We start from the raw sequence: 18243 nt of genomic DNA on the forward strand, positions 1-18243 counted from the left end.
CCGGCAGAGGGGCAGGGGCAGGGGCTGGGAGGGAGCTGGCAGAGGGGCGGGGTCAGGGGCGGGGCTGAGGCCGGGGTCAGTGCAGGGGCGGGGCTGGGAGGGAGCCGGCAGAGGGGCGAGGTCAGGGGCGGGGCCGAGGCTGGGGTCAGGGCAGGGGCTGGGAGGGAGCCGGCAGAGGGTCAGGGGCGGGGCCGAGGCCGGGGTCAGGGCAGGGGCAGGGGCTGGGAGGGAGCCGGCAGAGGGGCGGGGTCAGGGGCGGGGCCGAGGCCAGGGTCGGGGCAGGGGCTGGGAGGGAGCCGGCAGAGGGGCAGGGGCAGGGCAGGGGCTGGGAGGGAGCCGGCAGAGGGGCAGGGGCAGGGGCTGGGAGGGAGCTGGCAGAGGGGCGGGGTCAGGGGCGGGGCTGAGGCCGGGGTCAGTGCAGGGGCGGGGCTGGGAGGGAGCCGGCAGAGGGGCGGGGTCAGGGGCAGGGCCGAGGCTGGGGTCAGGGCAGGGGCTGGGAGGGAGCCGGCAGAGGGGCGGGGTCAGGGGCGGGGCCGAGGCCAGGGTCAGGTCCAGGGCAGGGGCTGGGAGGGAGCCGGCAGAGGGGCGGGGTCAGGGGCGGGGCCAGGGGCAGGGGCAGGGGCAGGGGCTGGGAGGGAGCCGGCAGAGGGTCAGGGGCGGGGCCGAGGCCGGGGTCAGGGCAGGGGCAGGGGCTGGGAGGGAGCCGGCAGAGGGGCGGGGTCAGGGGCGGGGCCGGGGTCGGGGCAGGGGCTGGGAGGGAGCCGGCAGAGGGGCAGGGGCAGGGCAGGGGCTGGGAGGGAGCCGGCAGAGGGGCAGGGGCAGGGGCTGGGAGGGAGCTGGCAGAGGGGCGGGGTCAGGGGCGGGGCTGAGGCCGGGGTCAGTGCAGGGGCGGGGCTGGGAGGGAGCCGGCAGAGGGGCGAGGTCAGGGGCGGGGCCGAGGCTGGGGTCAGGGCAGGGGCTGGGAGGGAGCCGGCAGAGGGTCAGGGGCGGGGCCGAGGCCGGGGTCAGGGCAGGGGCAGGGGCTGGGAGGGAGCCGGCAGAGGGGCGGGGTCAGGGGCGGGGCCGAGGCCGGGGTCGGGGCAGGGGCTGGGAGGGAGCCGGCAGAGGGGCAGGGGCAGGGCAGGGGCTGGGAGGGAGCCGGCAGAGGGGCAGGGGCTGGGAGGGAGCTGGCAGAGGGGCGGGGTCAGGGGCGGGGCTGAGGCCGGGGTCAGTGCAGGGGCGGGGCTGGGAGGGAGCCGGCAGAGGGCGGGGTCAGGGGCGGGGCCGAGGCTGGGGTCAGGGCAGGGGCTGGGAGGGAGCCGGCAGAGGGGCGGGGTCAGGGGCGGGGCCGAGGCCAGGGTCAGGTCCAGGGCAGGGGCTGGGAGGGAGCCGGCAGAGGGGCAGGGGCAGGGCAGGGGCTGGGAGGGAGCCGGCAGAGGGGCGGGGTCAGGGGCGGGGCTGAAGGCGGGGAGGGAGCTGGCGGCGGGGCTGAGGGCGGGGCGGGGGCAGGGCTGAGCGGCATGGTCTCCCGGTGCTGCCCGCGCTCGGTGCCTGCTGAGCCCCTGCCTGTCGCCCGTGGGGACGCGTGTGAGGCACGTATGATCGTTGCAGAGCCCTAGAGCGCAGGTGTGTGCTGGGGTCTGGACACAGAGAATGGCCGACACCCTGTTTCCTGGCACCTGATGGCCTGGCCCTTCCCCCCTGCAAGGTGAGAGCTAAAGGGTTGGAGAACAAAGGAATCCGGTGACCTCCTGGCCCTGGAAAGGGACAAAGCCCAGAGGAGGGGGGGCGGGAGAGAGTTTCAGTTTGGGGCTAGCTGGGGACGAGGAGTAAAGGGCAGACGGGGTTGTCTGGCTCACTGCCCCCCAAAATGGACCCAGCTGAGGGGTCCTGTTCTCTGCATCTACAAGCTCTGTGTTAGACCATGTTCCTGTCATCTAATAAACCTTCTGTTTTCCTGGCTGGCTGAGAGTCCCGTCTGACTGCGGAGTTGGGGGGCAGGACCCTCTGGCTTCCCCAGGACCCCACCTGGGCGGACTCGCTGTGGGAAGCGCACGGAGGGGCAGAGGATGCTGAATGCTCCGAGGTCAGACCCAGGAAGGGGGAAGCCGGGTGAGCTGTGTGTCCTGCAGACAGGCTGCTCCCAGAGAGGAGACCTCATCAGAGTCCTGACTAACTTCGTAGGGAGCAGTTCCAGAGTATCGCCTGGGGACTCCATGACAACTGGTGGCAGCGGTGGGATGTACTGCACCCCATGGATAGCACTTCCTGCAGTAAGTGACTGGGGAGCAGTAAAACGAAGGGCGATTGACGAGGACCAGGCGTGCTGAAGGCTCAGAGAGGAGCGGTTTCGAGGGGCGGTTAACCCCTGGGAGTGTGCAGTAATGGGGTCCCCCTGGGGACAGCGGTGAGCAGTCTCAGGGCGGAGGAGCCTGTGGCTTGGTTCTGAGAGACAGAAGGACTTTTGCAGTAACAGGGATCCCCTGGGGATTGCAGCGAGCGGTCCTAGGGGCGGAGGAGTCTGCAGCTCAACCCTGGCAAAGAGATGGTGACCTCGAGAAGAGCTGGCACACTAGGGGTTCTCCCTGGAAATTGTGGGGAGCTCAGAGCACACAGCCCTGTGAGTCCACAACAACTTGGGAAGAGCGGAGTGAGGGCCTGTCACCGTCTCCTTAAGAAGGACATTGTAACCCTGTGCAAAAAGAGAGGGTTGAGCATTGGATAGTTCACCAAGGCACAGTTAATCCTGCAGCTGGAGGAGGATGATCGCTCTAAGGAACAGATTCCTGACCCCAAATGGGGCTATAGCAGGATCTGGGAGCAGCTGGAGTGGTAGCCAGGCATCCCCAAGACTCCTGTCCCCGACCAGATGGGGGTCTTAACGATCGGGTTCCCCATCGGGGGATCAGAGATGGACGGGATTGGAGCTGAGTCTGAGAGACCAAGAGGACTGGGAGAGACAGTGAGAGCCCGAGAAAGAGCTGCAGGAGCAGCAGCAGCATGAACTGGCGATGGTGGAGCAGAGAGGCAGAGGGGACCTCCCAGGGGTGAGTGGGGATAGACCCCAGGGTGCCAGTTCCGCAGGGAACCTCGAGACTAAATTGCTGCCCCTGGTTGGGGGGGCGGGATGTGGATGCCCCCTCACTGCCTTTGAGCAGGCTGGTGATTTGAATGAGGGGGACCCTGCGGAAAAGCCCCAGTGTCTAGCTCCCTTGCTGGGTCCCAAGGCCATAGACTCTGTGAGCCAGATGGGTGGGGAGGTGGACAGGCTCCCACTCCTGGTCCCAACCTATGTCTGTGAGGAGTCTCCTGGGCTCAGGCCCCTCTGACCCCCAGTGGGAGCGGAAGGTGATGGTTAATGGGGAGACGTTCGTGGGGTGGCGAGATCCTGGGACAGAGAGAGCTGTTGTCAGGCCCTGGGTGGTGCAGCATCAGATGCTGAGGGGCTGGGTGAGGGTCCCAGGGATGAAGCCCCTGCCCTGCCTATGGCCCAGATCCCTGTGCAGACCCAGGAGGGGTGGGGCTGGCTGGCTGTTGGGGTTTTCCAAGGTACCAGCTGCGAGACCCTGTTGTGGGGTGACTGTCTCTCTTTGGGACAGGATCCAGGCCCTGCTCCTGTAACAGCCAAAGGTTTGAATTTGAATCCAGGGACCCAATCGGCGGAGAGGGAAATGGTCAGTGAAAATGCAGATGACCTGGCTGGCAGCGGGGAGGAGCTGCTAGGCTCAGGCTACCTGCCTGCCTGTAACCAGACCCCTGGGGCTGGGTGGGACAGAGAGATGCTCCCTGCCCCCTGCACACCGGAGAGGGGGCTCAGGCTGGCTCTGATGCAGTGAGGAAAGCAGCAAGCTCACTGCCTACCCCCACTGGGACAGCAAGGGCAGCGCTGAGCACAGGGGGAGCTGAGACCCCAACTGGGGGGGAGACACAGGCAGGGCAGGGGATCTGTCAGGAGTGGCAAGGTGCTTAGTAAGGAAAGTCTGGATGAGCCTAGGCAGCCTTGTGAGCTGATGGCTTTGTCTAGTCAGCAGGGTGGGAAGGTGAGGAGAGTGGAAGGTGAGTGTCCCTGCACCTTACCTGTTAGCTGGGTGGAGAATTGGGACAGGGAAGGAAACGTGCCTGTGTCTGTCAGGGGTATTGACTTGCCTGTGGAGGGAGCTACCCTGGTCTCCAAGCAGTCGTCTGTGAACAGCCCTGTGTGCTGGGACCAGGGGAATGATCCCGAGCTGTGTGTCTGGGAAAGGAGAAAGTGTGTCCGGCTCTTCTTTGTCTGTGGAGCAGACAGAAGGGGCCTTTCAGCCTGTGAGGTTGGAGAATAGTGCAGTTGTCTCAGAGTTGGTTCTGGATTCAGCTAAAGCCCAGGAAGGGAATGGCCCTAAGTTTGTGTCTGCTGGGGAGGATGGCCCTGTAACTAGGTCACATTCAGTTAGTGTCCTAGCAAAATCCCAGAGCCCAGACAACTGTGGTGCTTGTATTTTGCCTGTTGCTAGTGTGTTGTTGGGAAAGGGTGTAGCAACTCTGTCTAATCAGGGTGAGATCCTAACCAGGGCACAAGGAGAGCAGAAAGGTGATTTGATTGTGTTACCTACTGAGGGTGTGGAAACCTGTATCAAGAAGGAAAAGATTCCTGAACTTGTGTGTGGCAAAGGGAAGGAGAAGGCTTCTAGCCTTTTGTCTAGGAAGTCTATGAGTTTGCCTGAAGTGGGATTGTGTAGGAATCCGCCTGATGGGCCAGAGGTAATTCTGGATGTAAGTGAGACCCAGAAAGAGTCTGTTGTTGCTCAGGAAAGTGTTTCTCTAGAGCAAGCCCTAGATGAAGAGGGTAAGGGCAGAATTTCTGTGAAGGGTGAACTGTTGCATAGAAAAGCCCCTGGGGAAAGGAATCCTCATGGAGTCTTTGCAAGCAGTTTACTGCCACTGCAGGGTGTGAAAGTGATTTAATTAAGAAAGTTTCAGTTCCTAAAAGCCAGAAATTTTCTGTTGTGAATGGATCCACTGACTTTCCTGTTGAAGGATCCAGTGTGGATAGCTTTGAAAAAGGTCTCAGATGAAGTGAAAACTGTTAAGAAAGTTAAACAGTCCTAAACCAAGTGGCTGTGTTTGGCCAGCTTGTTGGGGAGACAAGGTTGTTGAGAAAGGGATGTCTCCATGCTAGTTCGGTACATGAACAGTATGTGGCCCAGGTCAAGATGGGGGCTCTTAACCAAGAGAGCCCGAATTGCAGCCCTCCAGACTGGAGCGCTGGGAGAAGACCTGATCCCAGTTTGACCCCTGGGGGTTTTGGGGTGGCAAAAGGGCACGGGCCACATAAACCTTCCCACATGCGGCATGCAAGTGCTATTGACCACCCCCGACCTTAGGGAGGGTGTGAAACTGGAAGGGCCTGGTGTAACTCCCATCAAGGGATGGGAGAGATGCTGGGGCATCCATGGGAACGTTGGTGGCTTCGAACTTCCCCAGGTCACCTGCTAAAGTGACCCTGCTCAGTTCGGTCTCAAAGAGGGGAAGAGATGTGACAAAGCGGGACTGTTCTTAATGTTTCCTCTGAATAGTGTGGGGGTGCCTCAGTTTCCCCATGGCAGTTCTTAAGTATCTAGGGGGTGGGATAAGGGGGTATGATCGTTGCAGAGCCCTAGAGGGCAGGTGTGGGCAGGGGTCTGGACACAGAGAATGGCCGACACCCTGTTTCCTGGCCACTGATGGCCTGGGCCCTTCCCCCCTGCAAAGTGAGAGCTAAAGGGTTGGAGAACAAAGGAATCCGGTGACCCCCTGGCCCGGGAAAGGGACAAAGCCCAGAGGAGGAGGGGCGGGAGAGAGTTTCAGTTTGGGGCTGGCTGGGGACATGGAGTGAAGGGCAGACGGGGTTGTCTGGCTCACTGCCCCCCAAAATGGACCCGGCTGAGGAGTCCTGTTCTCTGCACCTACAAGCTCTGTGTTAGACCATGTTCCTGTCATCTAATAAACCTTCTGTTTTACTGACTGGCTGAGAGTCCCGTCTGACTGCGGAGTTGGGGGGCAGGACCCTCTGGCTTCCCCAGGACCCCACCCGGGCGGACTGGCTGTGGGAAGCGCACGGAGGGGCAGAGGATGCTGGATGCTCTGAGGTCAGACCCAGGAAGGGGGAAGCCAGGTGAGCTGTGTGTCCTGGGGACAGGCTGCTCCCACAGAGGAGACTCCCCCAGAGTCCTGCCTGGCTTCGTAGGGAGCAGTTCCTACGAACTGCTCCTACACCCTGCTGCTCCCCTGTGCTCTGTTTTTCTGCCCACTGGAGTCTTCCCCTCCTCCCCCCCCGGGTTTATCCCATCTCCATGCTGCATCCCGCCCCCCCCGGCACTCAGAAGAGCCCCCATCCCTGCAGCCAGCCTGGCCTGGGGCCCATCTCCACTCACCCCACCAATGTGGGGAGCCGGAGCCCAAGCAGCTGGTGCTGGCGCCTGGTGCAGGGATTTGTGTGAGGAATAAATGCTGGGGGGGGGGGTGTGACTGTCTCGTCAGAGGAAGTGGTGTGGCCTCGTCACCATGCGCTGGGCCGGTGGAACTCTCTGCCACAAGGGCTCACCCAGGCTGAGGAGTTGTTTACTGGTGTTACGGCAGTGCCCAGGAGCCCCGGCCAGGGCCCCAGGGTGAGGGCACGGCGCAGGTACTGAATGAAGAGAGGCCCTGCCCCGAAGAACTGACAATCTCCATGCAGCCTAGAGCTGGGCAGGGTTGAGAAAAGGGCCCGGCCATTTCTGTGGCTAACAAGAACATTCCTATTTAGAGCAGCGAGGGGGAGAACGGGTCCAAGAGGCCTGGCTGGGCCAGAGACCCCCTGCATCATGACGTCTAGTTCCCAGGGATCAGCAGGGGGCTTCCCCGGTGCCGGGAATCCCATTGCTGCCGCCTGCAGGGCTCCAGGCGCATTTCTCCACGGCAGTGGTGCTGTCGGAGCCAGGATGCTGGGCTGGGCGTGCGTGTGCGTGCGGGCGTGCAAGCAGTGACTGGTAGTCCCCACAAGGTGGCACTGCAGGACTGTCCGGTCCGCTCCGGTTCGGGTTCCGGCGCTAGGCTGCACGGAGGTGCCTACCTGGCCAGGGCATTCGCACCATGTCCAAAGCGCCCTCAGCCCCAAGGGGCCCCACCTCGGAGAGCAGAGTCGCAGCCCCTGGGGATGGGGAACGGTGCCGGAGCCCAGCCCCTCTGCCCGAGAGAAGGGCCACAGCGGCGCTCCGGGCACTGGCAATGCGGATTCTTGGCTCAGGACAGAGGCACCGAGCATTACATTGTGCTGAACCAGGGCCCTAAGTCTCACAACTGACACCTCTTCAGGGCAGGGACTGTTGGTTGCTGTGTGTGGGCAGCACTCGGTGTGGCAGGCCCCCGATCTCGGTCACTGTGTGTCTGGGCAGCACCTGGCGTGACAGGGCCCCCGATCCCAGTTGCTGTGTGTCTGGGCAGGGCTCGGCGGCGACGGGGCCTCCAAGTGCTCCCATCATAGAAATTACGTTCATGTGAACAAAGGAAACACTCCTTTCTGTGGATGCAGGGTCCCGGACTCCTGGGTTCTAGCTGTAGCTCTGGGAGGGGAGTGGGATCGAGTGGTTGGAGCAGGGGGCTGGGAGCCAGGACTCCTGGGTTCTGCCCAGCATGAAGAGGGAGCTGCTCTCTGGCCCCAGTCGCTGCTGGGCCCTGGCAGGAGTCTCTCTAATTGTGGCCAGTTCTGTAGGAAGGTGAGGTAGCGAGATGTCTGTGTGGCCAGCAGGTGGAGATGCCGGGTTTGGGAACTAATCTGCTGGGGGGGGGTAGCGGAGGCGAGGGGCTGGGCTGGGCTGAGGCCGGTGCAGGGGAACCAGGGGCTGGGGGGGACGATCGCGTAGCCTCTGAACTGGCTCTTGCAGTCACAGCAGCCGCAGCCCAGGGGCAAAGGGGCCAGTCCTGCTAATGACAGGGATGGGGCACGTGCGAGCCCCGGGGCCACTGTCTGGGGCAGAGCCAGGCAGAACTGTATTGGGGGGGAACCCAGGGCTGGCCTAGCAGGGGCTGTGGGTTCAGGAGTGAAGGGCACCAGCAGAGCTGGGGGGGGGAGTTTACAAACGAAGCAAACCTCCCCCCTCTTTCTGGAGGGCTTGGCAGGTCTCTGGCAGCAGCCCCTGCTTCCCCTGGTCAGGTGGCCTGTTCGGTTCTCCCCTGTCTGGGGTTTATATGGTGCTCACCACCATGGTGTCTGGGCACTTTCTGAAGCCGCTGCCTCTCCCCTGCATGGGGGGTGGGGAGTCAGCAGTAATAGCAGGATCGGGTTCCCTCCAGGGAGGGGGCAGCAGGGCTATGGGGGCTGCAAAGCCCTGGAGTCCCGGCCTTGTCTGCCATTCTCCCTCCCTCCTGCTCTGGGGGCATCCCAGGCCGGGCCATTCCCATCCTGCCGGCCTCTCGCTACCCCATGCGGGGCCGGGGCCTTGCCCCCATCCCCAGAGACCCCACATGGGCCCAGGGCCTCTCCCTGCAGCCTGCTGAGGATTGGCGAGGTGACTGACAGGCCCCCCGTGCGACACTCTCCCAGTGACCAGCCCCCCACATCTCACTGCTCTGATGTGTCCGGCCCCCTCCCCCCCCTGACAGGGCTTAGCTGTCGTAACCTCCCTCCCTGGATTCCTCCCCGTTTCCTCGACAACCCCCTAAGCTCCCGGCTGGTGCTAGAGGCTCAGAGAGGAGCCCCCTTCCTCCCCGACCGGGGGCTCGGCTGAGACCGGGCCAGATGGCCGGGGCTTCCCGGTGCCACGTCTGCTCAGGCCCCCCCCTGCCCAGCCGGCCCGTGGCCAGTGCCAGCTGACGTCACTCGGCTGGAAGTGATGGGGAGCGGAGCGGGGGTTCGCTCCAGCCGGGCGCTTTATAAGGACGGGAGCGGAGCTTCGCGGCTCTCTCCGGCTCGCTCTCAGCCCCGGAGGAGGCTGGGGGGCCGGCTGGTGAGCGGGGGGTGCGCGGGGGCTCCCCAGGCCAGGGGCCGAGGGTCGGGAAGCAGGCTGCCGCCCCACCGAGGGGGGATGAGGCAGGGGCCGACATGACCGTGCCGCTGCTGAAGATCGGAGCTGTGCTTAGCACCATGGCCATGGTCACCAACTGGATGTCGCAGACGCTGCCCTCCCTCGTGGGGCTCAACGGCACCACGATCTCCCGGGCTGGCACCTCAGAGAAAATCGTGAGTCCCTGTGGCCAGGTGCCCACGTGAGCTGCTGTGGGGCAGGGGTGTCTATCTGTTCAGGTGCCCCGCACGCTGCAGGGCAGCTGACGGGGGAATCCGGGTCTGTCTGTGTCCAGCTGCCTGTGCAGGGACCCTAATGGGGCCGTCTCTGCGTTTCGCCCCAGCTCCAGCCTGGCGGGGAATGCCCTGGTCTCTGCTCCCTGCCCCCCCCTTTGCCTGGAGAGCCCCCCAGGAGAGCAGTGTGCTGTGGCTGAGCAGGGTGGGACCCCTGGGGGGAGAACAGACGAGCGGCTGCTCTGTGCTGCGGGTCCCCATCATTGTGTGGGGTGGGGGCTGGTTATTACAGATTTATTGGCTGCAGCGTTCGCTCCCATCTGTCTGAGCGCGGTGCTGAGCCCAGCTGGGGCCCCGGCGGTCACACTTCTGCGTTTCCAGACCCCTTTGGCTCCGGTTCCCTTGGTGGGGTGGGGTGGGATTTTCAGACCCTCCTTCACCCATGGCATGGTGGAGAGAGACATGTCCCTGCTGTGGTTCCCCCCCTCAAGGCAGCCAGCGCTGGCCCCGGCGGGAGACCAGGCGAGGGGCTGGTGGCCTCCCGGCTGCTGCAGGGGAGCCGATGGGGCAGTGCAAGTGACCCTGCCAGCTGGCCCCTCTGGGAGGCAGATGCTGCAGGCACTGAACAAACTATAGTGTGTGCCCCCCCCCAATTCGTTAAGTGACTCCCGCTGGGCTGAGCAGCCCCGTCTCCTGAGGAGCCAGAGCAGGTCTGGAGGCGCCCAGAGCTCCCCCAGGCTCGACCGGCCGCTTGCCGCTCTTGGCAGCTGGCTTGGAGCGGGGCAGTGCTGGGCGGGGCCCGCTTGGGGCTCCTTAATTGCTTGAAAAAGCCTCCCCCAAAAAGAGGAGGACTGCCGTCCGTGCCCCCCAGCCCCTCGCACTGGCAACCTCGTGCCTGCCCGAGTGGATTCTGCACCCACTGGATGTGCCAGAGACTTTGCGCTTTCTCTGGCTTGAATTGTGGGCTCCGTCCCAGGGGGTCCCGGCTCTGCCAGCCAGAGAGCCAGCAGCCGGGCTCCTCAGGGCAGCCACAGGCTGGGGATGTGATCCAGGCTTTGCGATGGGACGCACCCCCTGCCTCTCTCCTGTGTGCCTTGGGGCCTTGTTGGGGCGAATTGCTCGCTCGTGGACTGGAGCCGTCTTGGCTCGTGTGTCCTTCCCCGAGCCGGGTGTCAGGTCCTCCCGCGACCGCTCAGATACGGCATCTGAGACATGTCTGCTTCAAACCAACTCAACACACTTGGGGCAGGGGGCTGGGGGATCCCGGACTGGACGAGCTGGGGGGGGACTGCAGGGGGCTGGGGGATCCCGGACTGGACGAGCTGGGGGGGGGACTGCAGGGGGCTGGGGGATCCCGGACTGGATGAGCTGGGGGGGGTGGGGACTGCAGGGGGCTGGGGGATCCCGGACTGGATGAGCTGGGGGGGACTGCGGGGGGCTGGGAGAGCTGTGGGTGAGGGGGCTGCAGGGGACTGGGAGATCCGGGGTTGGAGGAGCTGGGGGGGGGAACTGCAGGGGGTTGGGAGATCTGGGGTTGGAGGAGCTGCAGGGGGGACTGCAAGGGGCTGGGAGAGCTGTGGGTGAGGGGGCTGCAGGGGGGACTGCAAGGGGCTGGGAGAGCTGTGGGTGAGGGGGCTGCAGGGGGGACTGCAAGGGGCTGGGAGAGCTGTGGGTGAGGGGGCTGCAGGGGACTGGGAGATCCGGGGTTGGAGGAGCTGGGGGAGGCCTGCAGGGGGCTGGGGGAGGGGGTTGTGGGAGCTGAGGGGGGGCTGCAGTTGGCTGGGGGAGTCAGGGATGGGGAGCTGTGGATGAGGGGGCTGCAGGGTGCTGGAAGATCCGGGGTTGGAGAAGCTGGGGGGGGTTGGAGGAGCTGGGGGAGACTGCAGGGAGTTGGAGGAGCTGGGGGTGAGGGGGCTGCAGGGGGCTGGGAGATCCGGGGTTGCAGGAGTTGGGGGGAGCCTGGGGGGGTTGCAGGAGCTGTGGAGGGTCTGGGGAGGTTTGGGGATCTGCAGGAGGTTGAAGGAGCTGGGAGGGGGGACTGCAGGGAGTTGGAGGAGCTGGGGGTGAGGGGACTGCAGGGGATTTGGGGATCAGGGGGGTTGGAGGAGCTGGGTGTGAGGGGGCTGCAGGGAGTTGGAGGAGCTGGAGGTGAGGGGGCTGCGAGATCTGGGGTTGGAGGAGCTGGGGGTGAAGGGACTTCAGGGGGTTTGGGGATCTGGGGGGAGTTGGAGGAGCTGGAGGTGAGGGGGCTGCGAGATCTGGGGTTGGAGGAGCTGGGGGTGAAGGGACTTCAGGGGTTTTTCGGATCTGGGGGGAGTTGGAGGAGCTGGGGGTGAGGGGGCTGCGAGATCTGGGGTTGGAGGAGCTGGGGGGGCTGCAGGGGGTTTGGGGATCTGGGGGGGGTTGGAGGAGCTGGGGGTGAGGGGGCTGTAGGGGGTTGGAGGAGCTGGGGGTGAGGGGACTGCGAGATCTGGGGTTGGAGGAGCTGGGGGGGGCCTGCAGGGGGTTTGGGGATCTGGGGGGGTTGGAGGAGCTGGGATGGGGGACTGCAGGGAGTTGGAGGAGCTGGGGGTGAGGGGGCTGCAGGAGGCTAGGGAGGTGGGGGCTGGACTCTGGGCCTGATGTGGGTCCCATGTGGCATTTGCAGGGGGACCTGGTGCCGCTGCTGGAGAGGAGGAAATGGCCCCGATTCTGTGTGGATCGGGAGCAGCTCAGGGGAAGTAGCTGGTCTTGCTCAGATCCTCGTTAACCCCAGCTACGGCGCTAATGAGTGTGGAGGGTGTGGTAGAGGTTGCTACCCCCCCCCCCCAGGAGCTGGGCTGTGTGGGGGCTGGCCCTGTGGAAGGGTTGGGGCAGCGACTGTGGGGGGAATTTTCCCTGCCCCAGAGCACAGCCTGGAGAGCAAAGTACCCTGGGGCTGGCTGGGGGGAGAGTGATTGTAACTGCTCCCCCGTGTCCCGCCCCAGGCAGCTAAGGCCCCACCCAGCCCTCACCCAAGCCCTAAATTGCTGATTTGCGTCTCCTGTGCAAGCTGCCTAGTCCGGCGGGGGCTAGGGGCTGCACTGGTGTGAATGGGCACCACTCCCTTGGCTCTGCCGGGGGCGGGGGGGTGTCACACATGGCAGGCGGCAGGCGGCTTCCTGGGGCTGCAGCTTCCTGGGGCATCGGCACTGAGGGGAAGCGCTTGGGGTGGGGGTCGTCATGTTTAGCCCAGGCTGGTTTGAAGCCCCGGCTCCGTGGGCGCAGTTTGGTTCACAGGTTTGGTGGTTGGCAGCACCCTGTAGCGCGGGCTGCCTTAGCGCTGGGGCTGCGTAGGGAATAATGATCCACTTGCCTGCCTGCAGGATGCCTGGGTTCCTTCCCCGGTGCTGGGGGCTGTCTGCCGTGAGTGAGTTTGTGTTAATGCACCTGATGGCCGGGGCTGGAGTGCGGGGCCCCAGGAGGCAGTATCCTGAGCCCTGCTCTTCACCCGGACAGTGACTGGGCACCAGCCATGGCCATGCAGAGCAGGGCAGCAGCCGCCGGGGCCTGGAGGGCACCATGCTGTGTGCTCAGACCCCCCTGTGCCCAGCTTTGCTGCCGTTCCCTGCCAGCAGAGCTGGGGGGCAAGCGGGGCTCTGCTTGCTGTCTGTCCACCCCGTCCGTCCATCGTAAAATCTCTCACTGTAATGGGAAGCCTCCGGATCAGGCATTTTGCTCACAGTCCCTCCACTCTGTGCTTACTGTGGCGGCCCCCCGCAGTTGTTGGGTGTGGGGCAGCCCCTCTCGCTGAGTGTGCTGCCCTCTGCCTGTGGCAGGTTTCCATGGCAATTGCTGTGGTGTGAGGGGGAGACGGGGCAGCAGGAGTGGGTCGTGGACACGCACGTGTGTGCACACGTGGTGCACACAGACCGGGGCGTGCACACGAGCCCTTGGGTGTGTTCCCAGGTTGTTCCCATGTCTGCTGGCCTGCTGCGAGCTCAGCCAGAAATGCCTTGCTGGGCTCTGGGTCTGGACCCCCCCGAGGCTGCCTGCAGCACTCTGTTGGGGGGACCTGTGTCCGCCGACATTTGGGAAACCACCCCCTCCCCCCCCCAGTCAGGGCACCTGCGGTTTGACTTGGCCGGCGGCTCGAAGTTGTTTGATGGGGTGATGCCAGTGGAGTTGGCATGTTTCCCAATGGGGTGCCCTGCGGGGGCAGAGCTAGATTCCCCCACCTCCCCAGGCCCCCTCGGGCCCATCAAACACCCTCTTGTTGGCTTGGGCTCAGCCGGGTCCCGCCTGCCCTGGCATTGGCACACGTGGGCGGCTCCGGCTGGTGGTGCTAACTCAGCATTTCAGGACCGCCATGCTCTGGACAGCTCCTCTTATCTCCCTGCTCGGGCCGCAGGAGCCAGGCGCAGGACAGCCTGGGGTGCGGAATGCACCTCTGGGCCAGAAGCCAGCATGCCGCAGGATGGGCCATGTAAACGCAGCTCTCATGCAAACACCCTTCGGTGCTTCCCTTATCTGTGTTCCTGCAGCAGCCATAACTGGGGATCAGTGCCCCACTGTGGCAAAACAGAGAGAGAGACTTCGTGGTGGTTGCATGTCCGGGCAGGGCCCGGCGCGACGGGGCCCCCTTCTCGGTCGCTGTGCGTCCGGGCAGGGCCCGGCGCGACGGGGCCCCCTTCTCGGTTGTCTAGATGCTGTTGCAATGTAAATAAGCCTGTGGCAGACCCAGGAATTGACTCAGGTGTCCTGGGTCTCAGTCCTTGTCTAGACCATGTAGCCACAACCCACTGGTATTTATGGGTCCAGTAAGGTAATGCAGGCCGGCCTGGATCCCTGGCTAGCGGCTCTGCTGAGCTCTGTGTTGCCGGCTGTCCCATTACAGCAGAAATGGCCTGAGACCCCCACACAGCTGGGGGCTGGAGTTTCCAAGCGGGCCTGAGGAGGAGTTTTGGGTGCCCCTGATTGCTTGGCAGCCTTCATCCAGAGCCCTCAAAGCTGGATCAGCCCGTTCTCTCCATGGAGAGATTAAGTGACTTGCCCGTGAGCACAGATGGAGTTATTGGCAGAGCATGGAAGAACCCAGGAGTCCTGACCTCCGGGTCCCCTGCTTGCGCCGCCACAGGTAGAGAGCTACGCTGGGGAAATAGGTGGCCTCCATGGCCATGCGTTGGGCTTGTTGGATGGTTCTTCTCCAGATGATCAGACTTGTCTTCAAAGCCGTCTGCGTTGTGTAATTCCAACTTCCAGGAGCCAACGCAGCTCCAGCTGCGGCTCCAGCTGGGATTGTCTTTGGATTCCTCCGCTCGCACTCGGCCCTCCGGTCAAACGCCGGGGGGATCACGGCCCGCTGGCTCTCCCTCTGACTGGGCACATGGGGCCAGCACAGTCGTACCCCTGGTAGCCTCTCGGTTCTCCTGGCTTTGGGGGCTCCGAAGTGATCCATCCCCTGTTGCCCATTCCCAGCCTCTGGCAAACAGAGGCTAGGGACACCATCCCTGCCCATCCTGGCTAATAGCCATTGATGGACCTGTCCTCCAGGAACTTATCTAGTTCTTTTTTCAACCCTGTTATAGTCTTGTACTTCATAACATCCTCTGGCAAGGAGTTCCACAGTTTGACTGTGCGTTGTGTGAAAAAATACTTCCTTTTATTTGTTTTAAACCTGCTGCCTATGAATTTCATTTGGTGACCCCTAGTTCATGTGTTATGAGAAGGAGTAAATAACACTTCCTTATTCGCTTTCTCCACACCAGTCATGGTTTTATAGACCTCAGTTGTATCCCCCCCCCCCAGTCGTCTCTTTAATAAAACTGGGACTTTTCAGTTTGCAAATCTCTCCTCATACAGAAGTCGTTCCATCCCCCTCATCATTTTTGTTGCCCTTTTCTGAACCTTTTCCAATTCCAATATTTCTTTTGTGAGATGGGGCAACCATATCTGTATGCAGAATTCAAGATAAAAGGAGGACTTGTGGCACCTTAGAGACTAACAAATTTATTTGAGCATAAGCTTTTGTGAGCTACAGCTCACTTCATCGGATGCATTCAGTGGAAAATACAGTGGGGAGATTTAAATACATAGAGAACATGAAACAATGAGTGTTACCATACACACTGTAACGAGAGTGATCACTTAAGGTGAGCTATTACCAGCAGGAGAGCGGAATCAAGGTGGGCCATTTCTAGCAGTTGACAAGAATGTCTGAGGAACAGTGGGGGTGGGGAGGGGGAATAAACAAGGGGACATAGTTTTACTTTGTGTAATGACCCATCCACTCCCAGTCTCTGTTCAAGCCTAAGTTAATTGTATCCCGTTTGCAAATTAATTCCAATTCAGCAGTCTCTGGTTGGAGTCTGTTTTTGAAGTTTTTTTGTTGAAGGATAGCCACCCTCAGGTCTGTAATCGAGTGACCAGAGAGATTGAAGTGTTCTCCAACTGGTTTTTGAATGTTAGAATTCTTGACGTCTGATTTGTGTCCATTTATTCTTTTGTCTGTCCAGTTTGGCCAATGTACATGGCAGAGGGGCATTGCTGGCACATGATGGCATATATCACATTGGTAGATGCGCAGGTGAACGAACCTCTGATAGTGTGGCTGATGTGATTAGGCCCTATGATGGTGTTTAGGGGGGCTGTCTGTAAGAAAGGACTGGCCTGTCTCCTAAGATCTGTGAGAGTGATGGGTCGTCCTTCAGGATGGGTTGTAGATCCTTGATGATGCGTTGGAGAGGTTTTAGTTGGGGGCTGAAGGTGATGGCTAGTGGCGTTCTGTTGTTTTCTTTGTTGGACCTGTCCTGTAGTAGGTGACTTCTGGGTACCCGTCTCGCTCTGTCAATCTGTTTCTTCACTTCAGCAGGCGATGCTCTGGAACTGCTCCCTATGAAGCCAGTCAGGACTCTGGGGAAGTCTCCTTTCTGGAAATAGACTGTCTTCAGGGGACACAGCTCACACAACTTCCCCCTTCCTGGGTCTGACCTCAGAGCATTCAGCATCCTCTGCCCCTCCCTGCGCTTCCCACAGCCAGTCCGCCCAGGCGGGGTCCTGGGGAAGCCAGAGGGTCCTGCCCCCCAACTCCGCAGACAGACGCGACTCTCAGCCAGCCAGTAAAACAGAAGGTTTATTAGACGACAGGAACATGGTCTAACACAGAGCTTGTAGGTGCGGAGAACAGGACCCTCAGCTGGGTCCATTTTGGGGGGCAGTGAGCCAGACAACCCCGTCTGCACTTCACTCCATGTCCCCAGCCAGCCCCAAACTGAAACTGTCTCCAGCCCCCCTGCTCCTCTGGGCTTTGTCTCTTTCCCGGGCCAGGAGGTCACCAGATCCCTTTGTTCTTCTACCCTTTAGCTCTCACCTTGCAGGGGGGGAAGGGCCCAGGCCGTTAGCTGCCAGGAAACAGGGTGTTGGCCATTCTCTGTGTCCAGACCCCTGCCCACACCTGCCCTCTAGGGCTCTGCAATGATCATACACCCTTATCCCACCCCCTAGATACTTAAGAACTGCCATGGGGAAACTGAGGCACCCCCACACTATTCAGAGGAAACATTAAGAACAGTCCCGCTTCGTCACAGGTGCCACAAGTACTCCTTTTCTTTTTGCGAATACAGACTAACATGGCTACTACTCTGAAACCTGTCAGTATTCAAGATGCGGGCGTACCATGGATTTATATAGAGGCAATGTGACGTTTTCTGTCTTTTTATCTATCCCTTTCTTAATATTCCCAATATTCTGTTTGCTTTTTTGACTGCTGCTGCATATTGAGCAGATGTTTTCAGAGAACTATCCACAATGATGCCAAGATCTCTTTCTCGAGTGTTAACAGCTAATTTAGACCCCAATATTGTATATGTATAGTTGGGATAATGTTTTCCAATGCGCATTACTTGACATTTATCAATTTTGAATTTCATCTGCCATTTTGTTGCCCAGTCACCCAGTTTTGTGGGATCCTTTTGTAGCTCTTCGCAGTCTGCTGGGACTTAACTATCTTGAGTAGTTTTGTATCATCTGCAAATTTTTACTCACTGTTCACCCCTTTTTCCAGATCATTTATTATTACATTGAATAGGGCTGGGCCCAGGGCAGACCCCTGGGGGACACCACTGTTTACCGCTCTCCATTCTGAAAACTGACCATTTATTCCTACCCTTTATTTCCTGTCTTTTAACCAGTTACCGATCCATGAGAGGACCTTTCCTCTTATCCCATGACTGCTTACTTTGCTTAAAAGCTTTTGTTGTGGGACCTTGTCAAAGGCTTTCTGAAAATCTAAGTACATTGTATCCACTGGATCCCCTTGTCCACATGCTTGTTGACCCCCTCAAATAATTCAAGTAGATTGGTGAGGCATGATTTCCCTTAACAAAAACCATGTTGACTCTTCCCCAACAAATTATGTTAATCTATGTGTCTGACAATATTGCTCTTTATTATAGTTTTAATCAGTTTGCCTGGTACTGAAGTCAAGCTTACTGGCCTGTAATTGCCAGGGTCTCCTTTGGAGCCCTTTTTAAAAATTGGTATCACATTAGCTACCCTCCAGTCATTTGGTACAAAAGCTGATTTAAATGTTAGGTTACAGACCACAGTTGTTAGTTCTGCAATTTCACATTTGAGTTCCCTCAGAACTCTTGGGTGAATGCCATCTGGTCCTGGTGACTTATTTCTGTTTAATTTATCAATTTGTTCCAAAACCTCCTTTAATGACACCTCAATCTGGAACAGTTCCTCAGATTTGTCACCCAAAAAGAATGGCTCAGGTTTGGGAATCTCCCTCACATCCTCAGCCATGAAGGCCAATGCAAAGAATTCATTTAGTTTCTTTGCAATGACCTTATTGTCCTTGAGTGCTCCTTTAGCATCTCAATCGTCCAGTGGACCCACTGGTTGTTTAGCAGGCTTCCTGCTTCTGATCTACTTAAATTTTTTTTTGCTATTACTTTGAGTCTTTGTCTAGCTGTTCTTCAGATTCTTTTTTGGCCTTCCTAATTGTGTTTTTACACTTCATTTGCCAGTGTTTATGCTCCTTTCTATTTTCCTCACTAGGATTTAACTTCCAC

General features: G+C 60.5%; 1 protein-coding gene across 2 annotated transcripts in view; it reads left to right on the top strand.

Annotated features, from left to right (window-relative positions):
• The window catches only part of OLFM2 (olfactomedin 2), an 84190-nt gene that overhangs the window by 5647 nt on the left and 60300 nt on the right, over positions 1-18243 (top strand). The window contains exon 1 of one of the 2 annotated variants that reach the window (XM_038379430.2): positions 8942-9151. The exons of the other annotated variant lie outside the window; for it this stretch is intronic. Within the exon in view, the coding sequence (XP_038235358.1) occupies positions 9014-9151 (138 nt within the window). The 5' untranslated portion in view covers positions 8942-9013. Of the gene's footprint in view, positions 1-8941; positions 9152-18243 lie in introns of those variants that run through there. 2 annotated transcript variants of the gene reach the window in all.

The sequence above is a fragment of the Dermochelys coriacea genome, chromosome 20 (genome assembly GCF_009764565.3).
Source record: "Dermochelys coriacea isolate rDerCor1 chromosome 20, rDerCor1.pri.v4, whole genome shotgun sequence".
In the NCBI taxonomy this organism is placed as follows: domain Eukaryota; kingdom Metazoa; phylum Chordata; order Testudines; family Dermochelyidae; genus Dermochelys; species Dermochelys coriacea.